We start from the raw sequence: 21,157 nt of genomic DNA, 5'->3' as shown, positions 1-21,157 counted from the left end.
ACTTATATCAATGTATTTGTTAGCCATAATATTGCTTTGCTAATAGTTTAATTACATAAAAGCCAGATTGTTTTACTAATAGATTGATATAGAAAAGGACAAATGAAATGCAGTAATTTCTTCTACTGTCTGAATTTAAACCTAATGAAACTGGGAAAAAAATACTTTTAACTCAGGAACTTTGGATAAACATTTCGCTGTGGTAGAGAAATGGGGATCTTAGAACAACAAAACACTAGTCTTTCTTCTTTCCAGGTGCTGGCTATTTTTAAACGTATTTTTAAAAGTGGTGTAGTTTTATTTAATCTTTTATATATATATATGTTTTTAAAAAAACTGCAGTCTGCTTTTTTGCTGATACACATTCATAATGAGCATAGTGGCTCTTCAGTAGGGCTGTCTGACTTTTAGACAATAAGCAACACAAAGAAGGATAAAAGAAACGTACTTTGCACAAAAATGGCAGTCCCTAAGATGCAAGAGAAGAGTCAGTGATCTGTACACAGTGGAAGACTGCTTCAGGGGATTAGTAATGAGGAAAAAAGAAAATCTCTTCTGAGCTGCTGGTTCAAATACAGCCCAATCAGTAGTGATAAAGAGTCATTACTAGCCCCTTGCCTCTGCGCAATGAGTTTATCATGGCAGTTCAATTTTCAATGGACAATTATCAACATTACTAAGAAAAGCCTGCCAGTTCTGCGGGCTGCTTGAGCAGACTAATAACTCCCATTGAAAAGGTGACTCTTCCATGACTAAAACCCTTTGATAGGGAAAAATGAGGGAACTTGCATTGCCACTGCCTATGTTAGATCTGTGCTGTATTTTTTGTTAATACAAGACATCTCTGCAGAGTCATTAAACCAGCACCATTCTAATTATGCACCAGTGATTAAGCAGATGTGACACTGAGCGAGGAAAATGTTTGATTAACGATCCAGGTGTCTAACTTTGGAAGAGTACATTTAGCAGTATTATTAGGAGTATTTATGAGGGAAGATTGACAAGCCACGCGTTTATGCTGCAAAACCCTGATAAATAAGAGTTACAGGGTAGGATGTAAGTGGTGTCACTGAGAATAACAGCACCAAGCAAAACAAAAGAAAATGTATATTCTGGCATTAAAGTGTTTCTTACCAATTATTGCTAGTCAGAAACATATGCAAACCACTCATGTGTATACTGTTTACTGGTCAACAGGAATAATCCCCAATCATCTAGTCTGCCATTAAAACACAGAGGAACAAGTAAACCAGAGATTCACAGCACTAGGAAACACATTTTTCTTTGCATATTTAATTGCTTCAAGGAAAATCTTCATATGATTATTGAACACTTTTCCCCTTTTCTAATAGGGAAAATCTCTCAACATTTTGAGTAGCATTCCCCCATTTTATGAAATCTCTTATTATAATAGACATCAGGTAGATTCACCAGCACGTATGCCAGGCATGATCCTTCAAATGGTCTGAACAAAGCATGGACTACAGCCAACAACATATCCTCCAACATCTTGGTTACTTACACGTAGGTTGAATAAAACAACAAATAACTTCAGCCAGAAATCGTGTACTGACAGAGGAATGGATTATACTTTCCATTTATATATAATCTAGTCTAGGTTATAAACATATTTTTTGTAACCTTTAAATATTATACTCTCTCATTCCTGTTGCAGGAAAAAATGTTAGCAGGCTTCCACTAAGAAATGAGTAAATAATATATATTACTTACAAAAGTTGTATTTTCCAATAACAATGTAGTTGTATTTGTTTCTACATTCAGTTCAACAACATGTCCATTCCTATTTTTATACATCACTGCTGTATCTGCAACAACAAAGGCATTAACAGTTAGCAAACACATTGCGTATTTAATACACCTGTAAAGAAAAACAGCATATTAAAGCCATTGCAATATCTTTATTACAATATGCTAACAAGACTGAGATAAGAATTGCACTCATAATATCTAGTTTTGTTGATTTGCCTCATAAGCTTCAAAAATAGCAATTTGTGCCCTATAGCATGTTCACCTCACTCAAAAACATGATTTGATTTAAATGGAAACATTTTCTGTAGCAAAAATGTATCCAATGGGATTGCTGGGAATGAAGTGACATCTTGAACATAAAACCACTCTCACCTAGATATCACTGTCAGTCTGACACTTTAAGGACCAACCATATTCACTAGGAAAAGGGCCACATACCAAAGTAAAGTTTTGCAAAGAAAAAAGCTTTTGCTGGACACCATATTCACATATATCCTTAGAAGTGATTCTAATATATTCTGTATCTCTGGTAGCTGGATTGACAAAGATACGTACTATATCTTAAGACAGTCCACGTCCTGTGTGAATCGTGCTGGGCCACAGAATACCAGATCATCACATAAGCTGAATGCTAGCAAAGGAGGGTTAAAGCTAAATAGGTCCCTTTGTAGAACATTTAAAACACTGTGGGATGAACTGTCATAATTTTTCCCTTCTACCACTTACTTGATTTCTAAGTTTCCGTAAGAAAAACAATCAAATACTCCTGACCTAAAGAAAAAAAAATTACAGAATTAACTGTGGCTCCTATGAAAAAGGCTTTCTATCTCTTTGTATCAATACCTGCAAATTACCAAGAAATACACAATAACTACATTAGCCTTGATTTAAAAAAAAAAATTCGTTCCAAATTTGCCTCTATTTCTAATAAGAGATTGAATAGATTGAGTGTTGATTCTTTCATGTTATTTAAAACCCATGTAAGAGATTTATATTTAATCAAATGAAAGTATTTTGTTATAAAAATGTAGAAAGCATAAGGCAAGTTCTAAATTAAGCCTAAAGGAAACACAAAAGAACTTTACTAATCCTCAGTAATGTCTGAGAAGTTCATTACAGATCCCTGAATTTTATGAAGTGGGAAGTAAACATGACTGGAGAAAAAGGTTATGTTATCATAAAAAATGTGCTTCGCTTATTCAGAAAAATGTAGCTGTATTTTAATTGACTCCGCAGAAACTGTAGATATACAGCACTAGTGAATGTCCTCTGTTATGTTCTGTAAAATTAATGGAGCCTCATCTGAAGAGCTTACTAAGCTATTTGAGAATCATGGCTGGGAAGTGGGGTGGGATTGATGGAGTTTAGGACAGGATTATCAGAGCTGTTGTTTAGGAAGGAAAATTAGATTGTGAAGTGTCTAATTAATAGCAGCTTCTTATAATGAAAAAGATTTCAAATATTCATGTTGAATAAAAAGAGGTAACACTTTGTAGAAACTAATTTTGGTTTCAGGTTACTGGCTACTACAGAACATTAAAGTTTCTGCAACTTCTTTTAGGGTTTTCTGCGTGTATTCTTTTAGGTACCCTAGCACTGAAAATCCCCAATGATGCTGCACCACAGTGCTAAGCAATATTATAGAAAAAATGAAGTTGTCTGGACAAAGAGCTGTCCCCAATTCTGAGTAAAGTCCAATGTGAGAAATGGCATGTATAACCCAGAGACTCCAAACAGCTGTCAACAACTAGCCATGTTCATTCCCTCTGCTTGAACAGTGCTCTGCACAACGCATTTTTGGTACCTAGGTGAGACTAAAATGCTACCCAAATCCAAACAACAGTATCAGAATGTAACTCCTTCTCAGTTACCTACTTTTCTCCATGCCATGTATGTTTGGCCAACAGGATTTATAGCATCATGCCTTATTAACTAATCCTACCAAGAACATTTCACCAAAATAAAGAACTTTCCCTTAAAATTGCTAACAGGACCACAAGTAAAATACACAGTCCTAGGGCACTTCTTGCAAGTCATACACATGGTGTGAAACAGCATTTGGAATAGCAAATACTGTGAATGACATAAATTAAAGCCTTTGTTCTCAAGTTAGAAGAAAATTTATTCAAATAATCAGAACAGAAAACTGAGAGTCAGACCTCTTCAAAAGGTAGACTTTACTGGACAGTAATTACACCTCTCACCAAACTTGGGCCTTCATCTCTGTATTGGATTCAGTAGTTAATTAAATGAATGCTTGCAAAATGCATGGAGATTCTCAGATAAAAGATTTTATCAAAATACCATGCAAGGGTTGAGCATAAATACAGTCTTCAAAAGTAATCATATTAATCTATATGGAAGTCTCATTCCAATCAATTGCTTGTCAGGCTGGATAATGTGATAGTTGACGGTCACACAACATAGTGATGATTTTTTTCATTGATAGCTCAAATGTAAATAAGAGCCCTAAACATACATTTGATTTGAAATTTTTGTTACCTAGAATCAAAAAGTCTACAGAAGAAAATAATACCTAGTCCTTAATATTGTCCATTTACACAACTGATTGATTTTTTTTTTATTATTATCTTGGTGTCTTCACCACAAAGAAGTTCAGGGATCCCTGATACTTCACAAAGCCATTCAGAGAAGCAGAGTTCCCACTTCAAATAAATTCTCATTTAATTTAAAACAAAGAGTAGTATCACATAAAAACCTCTTGGCTGGGCACAAATTGCAGCACTGAAGAGCCACATTATCCATCTAAGGACATCACTAAAATAGGAAGCATTCTGTCTTGAGCAAAGGAGAATGTGAGGAAGCCTCTATAAAGAACATGTATTATCAAGTCACCAGCCCTGGGTGATGTACACAGAACAGTCTTTAAAACAATTCATTGAAAATTTCCTACCTGTAATAGTTCTCAAATTTCTGAAAACTTTGGAAACTGCAGAGCATTGCATGACTGATAAGTTTATTCTGTGCTATTAAAAGGTGAAGACAGACAACCAAGGGTCTGTACATCAGTTATCCTGACATCAGTCCCAAATAAAATAGTGGCACAATAAATCCAGGATTCTTCCTACAAAATACTGGCTAGTAATATAATTAATACCTGGTAGCATTTTATGGAACATAAATCTTGTTAAACAAAGTTTGACAGGGTTATGTTTGATAGAAGCAACTATGCTGAAACTGTATATTGGGGTTTTTTCAAGGTATTTGATTTGTTTAATGACATCATGATTACAAAGCTTACATTATACAGAATTAATGGGAAACACATTAGGAGGATTAAAAATAGCATCACTAAGAAAAATAAAGAGGAAGACAGGGTACTCCTACCAAGTGATATACCTCACTTGGTTAACCGAACATTATTGTAGATGGGAGACTGAAATTGAAGAGCATTGATGGAAAGAAAAGCTCATGGGCTTATACAGATAAATACTGTACTGCGTGTTCTTAATGCAGTATCATAGCAAAAAGAGTTGATGCAATTCTTCAGCGTAAGTGGATCACAAGTAAAAGTCCTAGGGTGATCTCGCCTCTGCTTACACCACTGGTGAGATTGACACTATTGTAAAATGACCAGTTCCTGGAATGCATGCTGCGAGAATGGGAAACAAGTAAAGAGGAATGCTAAGAAACTGTCAGTGTAACTCTGGATCAGAAGGCAAGCACAAAAATGCAAGGTCGGAATGGCTAAAATTACTCAGGTTAACAAAGAGAAAAGTTCAAAGACATCTAGGTTTTATATATATAGTTAGGGAAAAGTTGACGACAGGTATGGAGGTTGGCATGTGTGGAAGAGCTCAGCAAAGGAGATGACAGAATCAGCAGCGCTAGGCCATTTTTTCTTAAAGATATGCTTTAGATTTTTACGTCAAGAATTAGTTTAGTCTGAATATGGGTAAAAATATAAAGAGTTGAGTCTGGACGGCTGTTGTGATCTCTTCTGGCCTGGAATCTGTGGATTTAACTCCCTCTATTGATTTTCTTATCCCCTTCTGCAATGAATCTTTGGGAATACAGGATTGTCTGCACAATATAACTCATGTTTGTAGCTCTGTGCTAAGACAATTTTAATAAAAATCTCAAACCTTGGGTTTTTTTAGTTGACTGCCTGTGGGATCAAGGGATATTTATTTTTCCTTCTGATGCATAATTCGTCTCCTGTTTGTGCCTTCTACTCCACTTTTCTACAAACTATCAAATATTGATCTCAGCTACAGATGGGATACTGGGGTTGGTTAGTGCTGCAGCCTCATTTAGAGACTCTGTGTGGGTGTACGCCTGGTAGGATGCTCAAGGGCATAGCATGCAAATTCCACAAATCTCAGAAGAGAAATGTTTCCCAGGAAGACAAAATGGACTACTGTTCTTTCTCCCCTCCCCTGCCCTACCCTGCAGCAGGTGGTTTAGTTTGTTTACCTGCTGTGATGGTTCTGGTACAGCTTACCAAATTAATTTGCTCAATTGCAGGGGTTTCAACTAAGAGTGCCATAAGCATCTTTCTTGTTCTCTGTGTTGCATATTTAAGGTTTTTCATCAGAACTACAGTGCCTTTTTTAATTAAACTCATTGGGTTTGTTAGAAGACAAACGATTGTCTGAATAAGGTAACAAACGTGGTGATTCAGCACTCACTCTGATAATAGACAGACAGAAAAAGGTATGGTAGGCTCAGCTGTTATTATAGGTAACTAACTTTGGGAAGAATTTATTCCACCTAGATTTTGAGCTTATTTCTAAAGCTGACTCTGAGGGATGCTGCCTAGCAGACATACAGCTCTGTAGACCAAACCTGCTGCTAAGCAGGTTCTCTACAAATTATTTGGCTTTCACAAAGAATGCAACTTTAAATAAAATATTACATGAAAACAAACTCTAAAACCAAAATTTTTCTGTGATTATTGCAGCATAATAATTTCACCTAAGTCAGCAACATAGATATTACATCCTCTTATAGAATTATATTAGCTGCAGAACCAACAATAATTTATTTTATCATTGTGAGGCTAAATGTCCAAATTCTTATGCTATTGTATGTTTTTAAAAGTAAACCTTTTCATCATGTGCTCTATCTCTAGGCAAAGAACGTGGAATACATGTTTTGCTGAAGTGATTAATCCATACAATCTAAATCATAGTTCAGATGTATATATCAGTATCATAAATACAGCCCTCAGTGATGCAACTATTATGTAAATATGGCATCCTCATAATCTCAGGTGTTTTAAAAATGAAAGCAGCATTTCTTATAAATAATTTTACTAAGGCTATTGTTCCTGTTTTAGGTTCAACACTGGTAAAGGTTCTGCTCAAGATCAGGATATGTGCTGTTGGCAGGAGATGCAGCTTTGTACTGTGCCTGGCCTAATATATATTGTTCCAGGGAATTTCAAAGTACAGGCAAAATATCACAAAATGCAAAGAAATCAATGCAAAATTTTCATATTTGACAAGCAGCTTGACCCCCATCAATTCTGCAATAACTTCTTTACCCTCATTTATTGTATTTACCCTCGTTTATTGAATTGACAACACTCTGCCATGTCCTAAATGCTACAGAATTCATTTGCAGCACTCACTGCTCCAACTAGCTTTGCATAGCATCATATATGTTCATGTTATCTAAAAAAAAATCAGGCCCTTTTAAATTCTAATGAAAAATTATGCATTATTTGGGGGAAAAATTGGACTAACTCCCATCCTTAATTACATCACCATCACTGAAAGTCAAGTCCTGAATTGTGCTAGTGTAAGAATTTCACCCAGGGTCTATATGGTCGTTAACAATTCAGCTTTCTGAAAGCAGGACGCTGAATGGTGGTGGCTTATTTGATGAGTATAAACTCTGATTTCACATGTCACTGAAATTAAGTAACTCATCCTGTAATTTAAATTACACAGACTGGGTTGAAAGGGCAAGTTACCATATACTTTAAAGCAAACCTAAATTGTGACTAAACTTCCATATTCCGAACACTTAAAAAAATACTATTGTTTAGAGCCAGCCTCTATTATCTTTACTCAAAATTACTGTATCTGTAAGCAATGCTATGAGAAGTGGTATCCACACTGCAATTGCTTTGCCAAATAAATAATCTAATTATTTCAAACAACAGTTGTGCAACATTAGTCCACTAACACTAGTCAGTGTTCCCCAAATGAATATTAATTGTCCTTTCACCAACTTGAAAAACAAGATTTACTTACAGAGAGCCATTACTTCACACCTTGCTTCACAAGAATACAATTAATATTAAGTAGGGCCACTATTTCCTCAGGAACAAACCTTTTCCTTGTTTACAGATGCACAAGTCTGTTGTGTTAGAAACTTTATTACATACCATCAGTTTCTGGCTCCAAAGAATTAGAAAAGACAATACAATACAAAAGGTAATAGATAAAGAAGATACATGAAGAGCTAAAGTGACTTGCCACAGGTCACACAGCCTGTCAATAGCACGCTTGATTTTTAGTTCAGTGCCCTATTCCCTTTCACCTCAATATTGATCCAACTTTTAGTACTTGGAAGTTTTCTTCCTTTATTGGTGGCATGTGCATATTCAGACCCGTACATGACACAAAAAGCTCCAGACTACTTACCACACAATTATTTTTTTCTCCCATGGAGTCACTCCAAGAAACTCCTCGTGTATCTTAAACTGTTGACACACTTATTAACTGTATATTTCAGCTGTAAGAGTCAAGAGAAAGCTAGTCATGTCCTACGTGTGAATGAACAAAGGTGATGTGAAATGTTTTGTCATTTCCGTAGGTCTCTCAATCTCGGATGTATTACAAGAGATCACAGACCAAGAGAGATATGAGACATGACCTGTCAACTAAGAGTCATCAGTGCTGTACTTGGAAAGATCCAACAGCTTCAGGAACAAATGTGGTTTCCCAGATAAAGCATAAAAGCAGGAACCCTGCCCTGCATGGACTCTGAGAATTTATGAAAACTTAAAGAGGCAGCGTAGGCTCACTAAAGCCACAGGAATTAGGAGATTCCTGAATCTGAGCTTCCAATATTCTGTGAATGCTTCATCTTAGCCATGCAAGAGTTGTGTTGCTATCAGTGGGTTTATTTTACTGAATATCATTCTATTCTATTCACAGAGTTTTTAAGCTGTGAATTTTAACTTGTGAATACACATTGTGTTCTTCCTCTAGCCTTTAATAGTCATCATAGCAATCCAAGTTTATTATAAAACTAAAAGCTGCCTAGCTTGTAAATCTACATTGCCACCATGTTCACTGAGATTAACTTGAATAATCTCTGCAGATGCTAATAGTGACAAGGAGTAATGGAATCAACAGTACTCCTTTGGGGAAAAACAATCTAATTCCTACTAAATTCACAGTACTTTTAATGTAAATTTTGTTTGCCAAAGAAAAGTACTTTCGTAGACTATTTGCTAGATTTGGATTATTTGTTGATAATAAGGTTTATTTCATGGTAACTCCTAAGATAAACTTGCATGGATCCATCAATTTCAATGGAGACATGCCAAGTCCAGCATGCTATGACCTGGCTTAATAGTGGTTTAGAACTTACTAATACTTACATTGAATAGTTTGAAGAAAAAACTGATTTATAAAGAAGGTACACAGAGCATAGACAGCTAATTGCTGGCTAATTTGTACATCACACTGTAAATCTTAGCCTAAGCCAGTTGCCTAAAGAAGCCCCGAAGTACTAGGCACTGACATTCTTTAAGTATACACATCCTAACCTCCCCTCACTTACAAATGATGAGCATTACCGAAATCTGATGGGCTTTTGCACACTTTGTTTTCTCATGATAATACAGAACATGGACCCAAATCTGGGGCTTTTCCCTATCCAGCAAGTACCATAGCAAGAGGAGCAGATACATCTTCCCACCCCTCTACCAGATCCTGCCTTTCACTCTGCCAGAGGAGGCCCAGCTGATGAGCCCTGGGGCTTCTATTCAAGGGCAGGGCCCAAGCAGTTTGCTGGTGATACAGCAGCGTCAGTACTCAGGCAGTTTTGTGCATAGAAACCATCAGATATTAAGGCAATCTATCAAACAGTCTTGAGAGCAAGTAGCATCTAAAAAGTGAAGGAAAGAGAAGGAGAGACACCCAAGCAATGCTGAAAATCTGCTCCACAATACCTCAAATAAGGAGGCCTCAGGGCAGTCTTTTGAAATTACTGATAGTGTTAACCTGAAGATTGTAAATGCTTGTTTTCCCATTGAAAATATTTACTAAGTTTTTGTTTGTTTAAACAAAATTCTGCTTTGCAGCACAAACAGCAGCATTAGCAAGTCAGAGTCCTCCTTCTCCTTATATTTTATATTTTTTTCAAATACAAACATAAGAGAAGGTTGATACCTTGCTGTCAACACATATGTCAATCAGCCTTTGCTGTACACAGTATTATTAGAACTGCAGATGGCATTTCATTAAATTGATTATAGAAAATGTCATGCTAATTAAAACAGAGAATGCTTTCTGATTTAATGAACAGGAGGTGCTAGACAAATCTTTGCCTAATTAAGTGTTTGCTAATTAAATAAAATAGTCATTTACAAAGATATCACAGATACAGACCAAATTTCAATATGCCAGATAAGTCACGTGTCAGCTGAGCAAGATTTCCACTGCTTTTCTAAAAGTTTAGGCTCTTGTTAGCAGTGCTTTCAAGAAAACATTTATTCTGCACTAGTTTTATAATGTAAACTGTGACTCTTCTAGACAATCTTTCAGTATATAGAAGATTCCCTATTCAAAATGGCTTGCAAAGTTGTAGACACAGGTCGTTCCTGTAGTTTCTGACTTCCACAGGTGGTCTACTTCCCTTTTCCTTCTAACGCCCAACACAAACTAACCGAAAACCAGGTGGAGATCTTATGGCACAGTAGCTATAGAAATGGAAGCAGCACAGTCACAGTAGCATCCCGCTGGACACAAGCAAATTAGCTCTGGTGAGAAGGTGGACTTCTCAGTTATTACACGGAGCTATATTAACATAAAGGTAGAGCCCGAGAAAGCAGATCTCAACTGTTATGCTGATATTGATGGATTCATCAGCCTAATCAAAAACAACCTGGATTTTTTTTTAATTATGCTTTATTGCATGTTGTATACTTATGCAGAAAGCAGCAACTAGCACAAACTAGCATTGCAGACATTTGCACAAAATCTATCTATCTTCCTACGTTCTTCAACTCCAGAATAAAGTGACCAGGCACTCTGGATTGGCCCAGAAAATTCAAATCTCCATCCTTTATCAATGTATCCTCGTCTGTTCCTAATCTTGTCATCGGATATCATACCAAGTCATGCTCAACTCATGCCATTTTTCAGTGGTCCCAGCTACTTTAGTATATCAATGTATGAAAATCTTCAACTCTCTCAACAGTCACTATTCATTTAAAAAATCACAGATTTCTTCCCTACCATGCAATTGTTCAGGATCTTGCCTCATTATTACAGCTGCTGATATCCCTATGCCAGCACTTCAGATGGGACAGGGGAAGTAGACATATACTGAATATTAACAAATCTGCGGGGGGATTGATTTACAAGAAAAAAATACAATAGTGAAATACATAGCGCAGTTAAACTCCAGTTCTTGAGTTTGAACTGAAGCAGGTGAGGAAATATTCACTGTAGAGCTGTGGGAGGCAATCAGGCGGACAGTAACCATCAGCCACAGGTAGTAATGTCTGTGACCAGCTCAGCTGGAAGAACATGACTGTCTACTGCCTAAGCAAGTAGACACTTCTGTACATGTTGGAAAGATGTAAATACAAGGGAAGGAGCTGAATTACTTCATGAAGACACCAAAGGCTTAGCTATATAGAATGAAATGCAGGTAATCACAGAGAATGTAGCTGAATAAAGTCCCAGTGACTATATTGGGGCTCTACCCAGACACACTGTGGAATCCAGGTGTGCTGTCAGCTTAATTTTCACAGCAAAACTAAACCATCACACCCAGATACATTCCTCTTCTATGTGCTTCCATGATAACACAAAGCTGTTGTAATTTAGAAATTTCCAAGTTTTTCCTACAAGTTTATCAATTTATTAACTGGTAACTTAAACTGCAACGTCTTGAGGGCTTTGGTCCTGCCATCCATGGCAGATAGCAGAAACACAGCTTGCTGGAGCTCTTTCTTCTCCAGTCTTCCCGGATGGAGAAATTTTCCTGCAGTTCTCTTCTACTTCCTGGGACTCTGCTTGGGAGTGAGCACTGCACCTCTACATAGATCTGTGCGCTCAGACTTCCCAAATCCAGGCTGCCCCGGCAGGGTCTGTCTCATTTTCTCTGTTTCAAGAGCACACTCAGCATAACACAGCTACAACTGAGCTCCAGCTTTCTGAAATGGTCAATACACCACGTGACAGCAAGATGTTGACTTACATCACTTAAGGAGCTGTCTAACAATCACAAAAAGTTGAAAGAAAATCGGAGTTATGCCATAATTAATCTCCTATCAGAAGTAATAAAAGTCTCCTTCACTTTTAGAACACAACTGGACAAAGCACTACAAAGCAAATGAATGAAAACAAATGAAAATGCAAAGATCTAAGTGTGCACTAGCATAAATGAGAAGCTGTTATCTAACCCAAAGAGCAATCAGTTGATGGACTAAAGGACAAAATTTGACTGTTTTTGCCATTCCTTCTCACACTTTCTCCACTCTACTTTTTTTAATGCAGAAATCTCCATCTGTATTTCTGTCATTACTGGGAGGAAAATGTTAGGGATATTCATTTCCCCTGTAGAGCAAAGCACTAAACATGATTTCATGGTGTTAAAAGCTAGGATAATAGACTTGAGTCTATTAGTCCATTCCAATTTGTTTAAAATGCAATTAACAGTAAATCAGCACCAAGAGAAAGAAAAGGGGAAGGGACAGTATTCACATCAGAGAGCGAGCCTTCCTAATAGGCTACATGACTGCTCGTGTGCCACGCAACTCCAGTAAGGTCCACGAGGTTATTACTCCTGCATACCTTCTGGTACCTACACTTTTATTTAGCTGTTCTCTCTGTTAAAAAAAAAAATTATAGGGACTTCAAATTAGAAAATGTACTGTTCTTAAGGTGCTAAAAACTTTAAAAAGGAAGAGTAGGGAAAGTTATACCAGCACTTTGGTTTTCTCACCCCACATTGTGCAGTGATGGTGAAACATCAGACATTGTTGTAGATGTAATTCTGCCAGCACAGACCATTCCATCTTTTCCTAAATTTCCTATGAAACTGCTCAGCTTTCCCAGCTATGTGGAAACATTTTTGGTTAGGAATAAAAAAAAAATCGTTGGTTGCTCTCTTGCATTGCACCAAGGACCACTACTGAGCCAGCTTGGCAATGGACTCAGCCAGCTGTTGCCCAAATAATGTACATGTCCCTGGACTATTGAGAAAATTAGGGAACAAATTGTCAGTCTCAGTCACACATCCTATCCCAGCCTCTTCCTCAGAGATATAATAAGGTATCTCAATACAGCAGCACTTCTCTGACAGCCTGAGGAGTTGACCTTTCTGCTGAGACTGTCAAGAGGACAAGCCAGACGGGATGTGAACAGCTCTGCCTTGGAGTCAGGAGTGTGGCTGAAGCCGGATTTCACACAGATTACTGAACTGGCAGGGCTGCACTTTGGATAAGATACAGTGATTTCAAGGATGGAAGATTTATATGCTTCTCTACTCCTATAATAATTACAATTCTCAAATAAAACTGGATATTTCAACCTGCAATAGAAACCTGAACTTCCTGTGCCTCTCAAACACTCCTGAGACATCACCATCATTCCTACTTCTGTGGTGCTCTAGATGCAACTGGCATTTCATAGACAAGCCCAACAAGTGATAAAATTAAAATTCAGTGGCTATGTACATATCACAGTAAAATACCAGCCTCTGGAGCAGGTGTAGGGCTGCAGTTTGCTCACCCCCTTTTGTCCACATGAACGCATCTCAGCAACCTGATTCAGCCAGAGCTGATGGCTCAATGCCTACCATCATGCTCAGGCTGCGGGTTTGCAGTGGTAAAATCGCCAGTATCAAAGGTCTCAGGGCTGTCCTTAACAAGCTGCATAATGTATCCCTTGAGAATCTGGCACTCCCAGCAGAGAACGTCAAAGGCAAACGAGGTCATAGTGTAAGATTTCTGGGTTTACACTGACAATGCTGACGCTTATTATTGACTGCTCTCCAGCTAATTTCTGTAGTATGTGGAAACTGTATAGGCTGTAGTAAACTTCATCTTGAAGAAATTACAATCAAAATAGAGGATACAGAGCATGTGATTATGCAATGTAATACCTAAACCCTAAATGAGAGCAAGGATAGTCTAGAGTCAGATTTTTTGCTGATAAAGAAACTTGCAGTTGGTATTGTGGAAAATAAGTATTCACAGGCACTTGAAAGGTGAAACAAATATATGTATACTATCAAATTATTTTTACCCAGATCTTATCATATGTTTCATTCAGGATGGGACAACCTTCTACCAATGTATCTTAAGTCTCCAACTTTAGTCAATCAGAGGACAATATATTATACCCCAAAAGAAAAAAATGCATATCAATCCCATTAAATACCATTTTTTAGAGTATGATGGTAGCAAATAACATTCCCATTCAGTGCTCCATTTTCCTTAATTTTTAATGACTATTCAATTCTTCAGAATAAGCTCTCTACTGTAATGAAAATGACAATCACCAAATTTACCACGCCTGTCATTGCTATTATAAGACTGCATCACACACACAAAAAATTACCTCATCAGCAATTACATAAGTAAACTCTCCTCTGTAATGAATGGGTTGACTGTCTTGAACCTTGGCCCATATTCAATACAGGGAGAGAATAATCTAAGAATGAAAATAATGTTGATTATCTATTGGACGGTGTCATAATATTCAATGACCAGGAGAATATTTAATTCTATCCAGCCTAATCTGAATGGCTCTCTACTGCCTTTTCCATGACTAGTACACCACAGAGTGCATCCCCATTTCACAAATGGTACTGAATCTTCAGCCCTCATCAAAACTAGGAAATAATTCAAAAGACAAAAGTACTTTGGATTTATTTACTAATATGAAAAAAATTAATCACAAAAATAGAGGTGGTTCTTTCATGTACACATGGTCTCTTCCTTGAGGCTCTGCACATGTGGATGCAAGCCTCCTCCAGTGCCACACACTGCCACTCGGTGTAAATGCTTGTCAACATAGCTCCTATTTTGGCTAGGAGTGAACAAGGTATCTCCACAGTTCAAAGTCTGAGCCTCTACCTCTAGAAATAGTTAATCATCATCAACTGGGTGGTGATAATGTACACCATTTGAGATGCACAACATGCAATAGAAAGGATTGCTAATTATCTGTGAAAACCAATCCCCTCTAGTTTTTATTACTTTGTGTGTAGGTCTGAGAGTGAGTATCTACTAACTATTGAGTAGCAAAAGATAAACATCTAAACATGAGGAGGAACGTCTTTCCTTTGAGGGTGGCAGAGCACTGGAACAAGCTGCCCAGAGAGGCTGTGGAGTCTTCTCTGGAGATATTCAGAACTCATCTGAATGCGTTCCTGTGCAATCTGCTCTAGGTGAACCTGCTCTGGCAGGGGGGTTGGACTAGATGATCTCCAGAGGTCCCTTTCAAGCCCTGTCATTCTGTGACTCTGTGATACTGTAAAAGTTTGTGATCTCAGACATGTAGTTTAAACCTACTCTGAAATTCTGGCTTACAGGTAACACTAAGACATATTTTGCAGCTATCAATTTGCTGCCACTGAAAATGAAATTAAATTTAAAAATATGACACTGAATAATAACTTAAAGTATCTGTGTGCCATACAAATGCGTCTTACTTTAATAAATATTCATCATTATGGCAGTAGGTACAAAAAACTCAGTAAGCTGCTACTGCATTTACTCTCAGCCCTTTCAGTGAGATATTTACCATGTGCTTCAATTTCATTGCACTGAATCCAACAGCTTTGCTAGAATTTAGACATCTTTGTTAAAATCCCAACTGTACTGGAGTTAGTGACAGTGTTGTTTCACAGTGCAGTGGACTCACAATTTAGTAGGTGCAGCTAAATGTCACAGAACTACATGATTGACAGGACTTTTTTTTATTTCACACTACCAAAGGATAAACAAAATATTCTAAGTTATTATAAAAATAAACAAAGGTAGGCAATTTCCTGTTCACACTTAATTATTTAACCTGCTCGTTCCAAAATAGCAGATGTCTTACTCTGATTTATGAGAAAAAAATGTTGATTAAATGAAGATCATTAGCTCTTGATAATTATCATGCAGCCAGTAATATATAAATCACATCAAGGCACTGTTCTGTGATTTTATTTGTTTCTTTTTATGAACCTAAAATATCAGTCTATATTAAATTATTTCTACTTATCAGTCATCTGGACTTTGAATAGAAATTAGACATTCAAAAGTTACATATGCCATTAAAAGTTTTGTCCAGAAGTATTAAATCCTGTGTATCTAAATTTAACTAATGAAATGAAAGCACGTAAGAGGTCTTGTTTTCGTATGTGTTCATTACCTACCATACTACTGGGGTTCTTGGGAAATACCCATGGCAGCTAATTTGAAAATTAAATGGTGAGTGTGTAGGTCTCTAATCAACATAGATATGGAAACACAGATTTGGCATCAACATTCGGAAACACTGGCAGAATTTCCTTTGACATTCATTTTTTTTGGATATCACTGTCTAGTCTGTACGTGTAATTCCACTGGTCTACTGAAGCTTGGGGAATTAGACGGGCAGTGCCAGTAACTGTGTAGGATCACCAGGACAGTGCTTATCTTGATCCAGCGGGTCCTGTCCCACATGGCACCCTCAGTGCAGGCTCCATAAAAGTAGGAAGCAAGTCTGGAAGATTAAATGACCTAGGAAACAGTCTTATCTTCAGAATGCAATCAGAAAACTCAGATCTAAAGCTCAAACTCACACAAACAACCCTTCTGATAGAAACAGATCAACTAAAGCCCCTCATACTGGCCTGGAAAGGATTCTGATTGCATTTTGGAGCGCTTGCCAACAGATTTTATTTGGCTCAAAGATGAAGTCTTAGTTCCAAAGGGAAAGAGACACAAGCAATTAAGTTTCTATCTTAACGTTATCTTCATGTGCTTTACTCCTTTCAAAATTACAAAGGTGACATGTTTGTTAGGGACATTTTGTGCAGCTCATCTATGCAATTAATTTAAAATAAAATGTAGCTGAATGGCAATACTACAACAAGAAGAAAATCAAGGAAAGGTTGAACAATGGCACTCTTGGCAAGCCAATAACTGTACTTTAAGAGTGTGAACATCTGGTCGTAATTTGACTGCATGTTAGCCACAAAAGGAGGAGCACAGATCTGCTCCAGGTGTGATGTGCAAGTGAAACAATAGAACTTTTCTCTATACTTTAGTCATACATTAGTTTCAAAGAATAAATATTTAAATTATGGTTCCAAATTTATCTTACTGATTATTCCAGGGAATTACACTGCTTACCTGCTTCTAATCAGATAATTCAAGCAATTCACCTTTTATTTTCTATTTGAATCACGCTCCACTTACAGATTAACATTATTATTGATTTTATTAGTTTCTGGTTTTCCCTAAGTAAAAGTGTCATTTTTTTCATGGAAATGCTAACTTCATTAATCCATACTTGCTCAATAACTGCTTTAGACACCAAGAAATTATTCTATTAAAAGTTTAACACATCCTTTTGGAGATTTTATATTTTTGCATCCAAAAAACCCAGGAAAATAGCTGGAAGGACTGAATAAGCTAGAGGATAAAAGGTGAAAAATATAAACCCAGTGCTCATAATCTATAATTATTGAGATAAATGGATCCAGAATGAGCAGAATTATGGCATGAGGAAATCCCACATAGAAACTCCTCTACTCCATTACCAAGGCTGTATTACAGGGCATTTAAGAAGGGCTGATCCACAAGTATTAACAGGAACGAAATTTGTTTTGGTGTAACTGTGCCTTTGGCAGAACATCCATATTTTCAAACCTAAATATTTTGCTTTGGAAGAATATTAAATAACTTGCTAAATGAGAAATCTTAAATTGGTTTACATTAATTCTTTTTTATCATCTTTAGTAAACATTTTCCTGATGCTGAATTTGTCAAGCAGATTTTGTTCTACTATTTTCATTTTCTGTACAATTAAAAAAAACTTCATGCACCAAATTGGAACATAAACAGAAATGTTCCAGTTTTTTCCAAATGCAGATCACTTTTAGTAGTTCTAAATACGAACTTTATTGTAGTTTACAGGTTGAAATTGAAGTCACTGCAGGGAAGCTACTTAGCAGTTCCACATACTCATCTGCAGTACATGAAGTGGATTTTGTCTTGCAAATTATATATTCCAACTACATAAAGGCTGGACAGTCAGAACTGACGTAAATAGCATAAACTGCATTCATTATACACAGTAGATTCAGAGATTTAAAGGTCAAAAGGGCCCATTATGGCCTTCTATCCTGAATTCTTTCAGAGCACAGATTACAGGATTTTGACCTGCAATTCCAGCACCAGGGCTATAATTTCCTGTTGGGTTTTCTTTTATAAAAAGTATGCAGACTTGCTTTAAGCACTTTAATGCAGAATCCACTATATCTCTTGATATTATAATATGAGCTGACAAAGAAGAAAAACAAATCCTACCATGATGCCATTAACACCTTACCTAACGAAAGACCTTTGACTATAATAATGCCTGGGGGAACTATCAATAGAAGAAATCCATTTAATTTTACAGTGTAATGTGAAACACACTAAACAAATGCCAGAACTTAGAGCTTATTCTGCTCTGTTCTGTGGAGCGCACCACTTCTGCTGTCTGCATCCAGTTTGCGTCACTGAAACAATTCACTATTAGGATAAAAATACAAAATTATATCTAAACTTATCCAGCATACTGCAAACATACCTGTGGGGACTGGCCCTACACTTCAGTACTTTGCCATTCAAGGGCTTAGCACAACCGCTCCAACTATCTCCCCCTCACCCATTACAGGAAACAGCCTCAATACTGCCCTTTGATTATTATAGCTTTGCACAGAGGAAACATATTTGTGTTATATATTACACATATGAAGAAGCAAATGGTTATATTTGCAAGTCCATCAGGATCTGTGCTTTCTAAAGCAGTAAAGGACTTAGAGATATACAGTCTAAAAAATTATGGAAGCAGGTTTTCTTTAAAAATCTCTACCAAGCAATGATGACAGAGACTCCTGTGTTCAGCTGTTGCTGCCCTGCTCAGACCCATGGGAGGGTTTTGGACTCAGAAGTGCCAGTAAATATGGATCCAGCCAACAGGGCTGTAACCACCTGTAGGGATGAGCTATGTCTCACCGCTGCACAGCACATACTGCTGACAGCACGGAGCCGGGGAGGCTGCAAGGGACGGCATAAGAACATTAATTGCCTACAAAAAAAAGGAATGTTAAAAATAAAAAATGTCCGGCACTTCCTTATTGCCTCATGCCTCCCATCAAAACAGCCTACAGGAACAACACAGAGATTTCCTCTACCGCTGTAGGTCAGAATTCAAGAACCCTTTGTATTTTATACTGAAACAATCACACTATACTTTTTAAAATGGACCTGTGCCAAAGGCATAGACATGCACAATACCAAAACCAGGTATTCATAACATACCAGAAAATTTTCTCTATATACAGGGAAAAAAAGGGCAGCATATGTTGTAAACTTGCATTCAGCTTCTCAATATCCTTTTTTAGCCCCACAAATTTTCAGGGGCAGTATCTTTCAGCAAGGCTCCATTTAGTGACACTATTTAAGTTTTCAGGGCTAAACATATTCTGAATACTTAGAGATGGTTCATTTTGGCTCTGAAAATACATTTTATAGTTGGGCCACTGGAAGTCACAGGTAGCAATGATGTATCTAAAGACTGATTACTCAATTTCTATTCCTTAATTTAATTAAGATGGGCTTATAAATTTTTATGCCCCATACAAACACACGCATACTACATCTGCACAGAGCACAAACATTCCTTCTTCTGCAGTGACATTTTCCCTAAATATGAAACCCAATAAACAGTGACAACATCACTGTTACTTTAACACTGGTTTTCAACTTAGACAAAAAGAGCATTGGATCAGCTTTAAAGGCACAGCCCTGCACTGGCAACAGAGGTATTCCACTTTTTTCCTCTGGGAACCCATAAATGGAGTTTCCTAGGAAGGAAACTATTTCCTAGGAAGAAAATAGCTACTATATTTGAGGATGGATGTCTTGTTCCAAACAGATGCCTAGTTTGGGCCAAGAACCCTTGGCCTGATACCAATGACTTTAAGAAAGACTTTTCACATTTCTTACTCAGCAGAAGGGCAGAGGAAGAAAGCTTCCAAGCTCCCTGGAGTGAAATACTAGCACTATGAGTCTGTGCTCAGTGATGAGGACATGCTTGGCATACTGGGTTTTGAGGAGAGGAGAGGAGAGGAGAGGAGAGGAGAGGAGAGGAGAGGAGAGGAGAGGAGAGGAGAGGAGAGGAGAGGAGAGGAGAGGAGAGGAGAGGAGAGGAGAGGAGAGGAGAGGAGAGGAGAGGAGAGGAGAGGAGAGGAGAGGAGAGGAGAGGAGAGGAGAGGAGAGGAGAGGAGAGGAGAGGAGAGGAGAGGAGAGGAGAGGAGAGGAGAGGAGAGGAGAGGAGAGGAGAGGAGAGGAGAGGAGAGGAGAGGAGAGGAGAGGAGAGGAGAGGAGAGGAGAGGAGAGGAGAGGAGAGGAGAGGAGAGGAGAGGAGAGGAGAGGAGAGGAGAGGAGAGGAGAGGAGAGGAGAGGAGAGGAGAGGAGAGGAGAGGAGAGGAGAGGAGAGGAGAGGAGAGGAGAGGAGAGGAGAGGAGAGGAGAGGAGAGGAGAGGAGAGGAGAGGAGAGGAGAGGAGAGGAGAGGAGAGGAGAGGAGAGGAGAGGAGAGGAGAGGAGAGGAGAGGAGAGGAGAGGAGAGGAGAGGAGAGGAGAGGAGAGGAGAGGAGAGGAGAGGAGAGGAGAGGAGAGGAGAGGAGAGGAGAGGAGAGGAGAGGAGAGGAGAGGAGAGGAGAGGAGAGGAGAGGAGAGGAGAGGAGAGGAGAGGAGAGGAGAGGAGAGGAGAGGAGAGGAGAGGAGAGGAGAGGAGAGGAGAGGAGAGGAGAGGAGAGGAGAGGAGAGGAGAGGAGAGGAGAGGAGAGGAGAGGAGAGGAGAGGAGAGGAGAGGAGAGGAGAGGAGAGGAGAGGAGAGGAGAGGAGAGGAGAGGAGAGGAGAGGAGAGGAGAGGAGAGGAGAGGAGAGGAGAGGAGAGGAGAGGAGAGGAGAGGAGAGGA

General features: G+C 38.1%; 1 protein-coding gene across 3 annotated transcripts in view; it reads right to left on the bottom strand.

The window, feature by feature from the left end:
* The window catches only part of DPP10 (dipeptidyl peptidase like 10), a 235,618-nt gene that overhangs the window by 149,580 nt on the left and 64,881 nt on the right, over window positions 1-21,157 (bottom strand). For all 3 annotated transcript variants that reach the window (XM_059820054.1, XM_059820055.1, XM_059820056.1), the window contains one exon: window positions 1,732-1,826. In XM_059820054.1, coding sequence (XP_059676037.1) covers window positions 1,732-1,826 — 95 coding nt within the window. The remainder of the gene's footprint in view (window positions 1-1,731; window positions 1,827-21,157) is intronic.

This window comes from Gavia stellata, chromosome 8 (assembly GCF_030936135.1).
Source record: "Gavia stellata isolate bGavSte3 chromosome 8, bGavSte3.hap2, whole genome shotgun sequence".
Lineage (NCBI taxonomy): Eukaryota > Metazoa > Chordata > Aves > Gaviiformes > Gaviidae > Gavia > Gavia stellata.
Note: the sequence above shows the minus strand (reverse complement) of the source record. Positions and strands in the feature narration are given on the sequence as shown.